At 64.0% G+C, this 2071-nt stretch overlaps 1 protein-coding gene across 1 annotated transcript; it reads left to right on the forward strand.

Annotated features, from left to right (window-relative positions):
- Positions 1-920: 920 nt before the first annotated feature.
- On the forward strand, positions 921-2066 carry POSPLADRAFT_1163810 (hypothetical protein; the record flags this gene model as incomplete). The annotated part of the gene is made up of 3 exons (XM_024487794.1): positions 921-1592; positions 1673-1753; positions 1779-2066. 3 exons carry the CDS (start codon positions 921-923, stop codon positions 2064-2066), a joined length of 1041 nt encoding a protein of 346 aa, XP_024332501.1.
- Positions 2067-2071: the final 5 nt, after the last annotated feature.

Here is a 2071-nt window from a genome sequence, read left to right on the forward strand (position 1 = left end):
ACCATCGAGCTGAGGCATTGGCCGTCCAGTGGTGTCGATAGCGATGGCCAACGCAGATACTTTGCACAATCGACCGTGCGACGTGACTCATGCGCCTACTACCTGGTATAGTAGTGGCCCGCTTACATAGCGATCGCCTCGTCTCGCGCTTTCCCTCAGAGTGCCTCGTGCGCAACCTACGATCGATCGCTCATCCTATTGTAAAGACATCGCGTGCGCCCGGAATCTAGCGTCCTGTGCACGCAGGCCTTCGTCCATAGTGTCCGCTCGTCAGCGAATCGCGCAGCCCGCCCGCCGGCTCTCCCTTGCTCCGCGTCCCACTCTGGCTGACGCCAGGTGCTCTCCATCCCTTCAGCCCTCGAGCGCGCAGCCCGCGTTCCCTCCGCCTCTCTGCGACGCCGGACGAGCTGAGGCGTCGGCCGTCTCCGACGCAGTGTTGTCGATACAACAACGATGGTCATTCGCAGCTAGACGTACATATTGACAATCGACCGTTCGGACGGTCATGACCATAGCGCCTGCCTAACATGCTAATGGCCCGCTACGCGCTTAGCGATTGCCTCGTCTCACGCTTTTCCTCACACTGTCTCGGTGCACTCTTGCCCGTGATCATCAGCACGCGCATAACGTACACGTACGCCATTACATACCTGGCCTCGGAAAACTACTGACGAGCAGCGATGCGCACACCCACTGCGCGAGCGCACGTCTTGCACTCCTAACGAGGTACGTACCCCATGTTCTGCACAGTGACCGTGATCAGTGTGTGTACGACGTGCGACCGCCGCATCACCTACCACGGATCCGACGCCTACCCCTCTCGACAGAGCTCCTGAACGGCGTCCTCAATGCACAGACACCATCGCCAGCAGCGAGCCAATGGCGGCGAGAAAGAGCAGCGAGGAAGATAGCAGGCGACCATGCTGCTATCCCTCGCGCTCTCTCCTTTCTTATACGCCGACGACGACGCCTCTCTGCATACCACGCCCGGACCACCTCCATCAGCACCCGTGGCTCGCGGCCTAGCAACGCACAATGGGGATTCCGTGTCAGCCGCGTCTGATGCGTCCTCTCCCGCCCTGTGCCGCCCAACCGTTCCTCTGTGCGTGTTCCCTGCCCATCCCTCACCCCATTTCCTATCTCCCTCTGTGCTGCACACTCCCCCCGACGTCCCTGCGCCGCTGTACATGCCCCAGCCACACTACCCCCGTCTCCCGCTCCCGGTGCCTGTGCACCCCTTGCCTCATGCGCACGGGCGCCCCCCGGATGCGGATGCGACAGTTCGTCGCGATCTCACGTCTCCCGCGTCTCCTTCGCGACCCAGCGTCAGATACGCGGCGGGAGATACGCGGCGGGAGAATGGCCGCGCATCGGCTCACCCTTCGCGCGGTCGCGTCCAGGACACCAGACGCGCTGCGCGCGTGACGCCGGCGCGACAGACAGCGCGGGCACATCGACCCATGGACGTGGCCGCCCTGCCCGCACAGCGTGCGCGACCCGCGCCCTCCCCGGTCATCCGAGTGCGAGGGACATGCCGCACGACGCACCGAGAGATCCGTCGCATCGCGGGCCTCGCGGCACGCTGCGCACATGTACGTGCGAGCCGCCGTTGCCACGGCGCGCGAGCAGAAGTGCCCTGGTAAATGCCTCTCGCCTGTTGCCATTTTTGCAGCCGCCCGTTGCGTGCCGTCTGCCGCTTCCCGATGCTGCGGACAGCATCGACGGCCCTACCGTGCGGCATCCAGCTGAGCGCGTGCGCACACACACCCGACGTTCAGTCGCGCGAAGCCGCCGTGCGTCCGCATCCTTGCCAGACGAGGGTGTTGCACTCGCGCGGTGTCCTTCTCCTCCTGGCATCGGCCAAGCGTGCGAGCCCGCTACCGTACGCAAATCCTATTTGCGCGCATGTGCGTCCTGTCACCCTGTCGACGCGCGCACGCATACCCTCCCAACGTGTGGCGCCTGCCGAATACCATCGACATCTGGAGTTTCTGTCCGCGTGTGTGCCGGTGCGGCTAGCCTGCGAACGACGGGCGGCTGGCTCGTACATGTACGAAGCGGAATGAATTGA

Source organism: Postia placenta (genome assembly GCF_002117355.1).
Source record: "Postia placenta MAD-698-R-SB12 unplaced genomic scaffold POSPLAscaffold_508, whole genome shotgun sequence".
Lineage (NCBI taxonomy): Eukaryota > Fungi > Basidiomycota > Agaricomycetes > Polyporales > Adustoporiaceae > Rhodonia > Rhodonia placenta.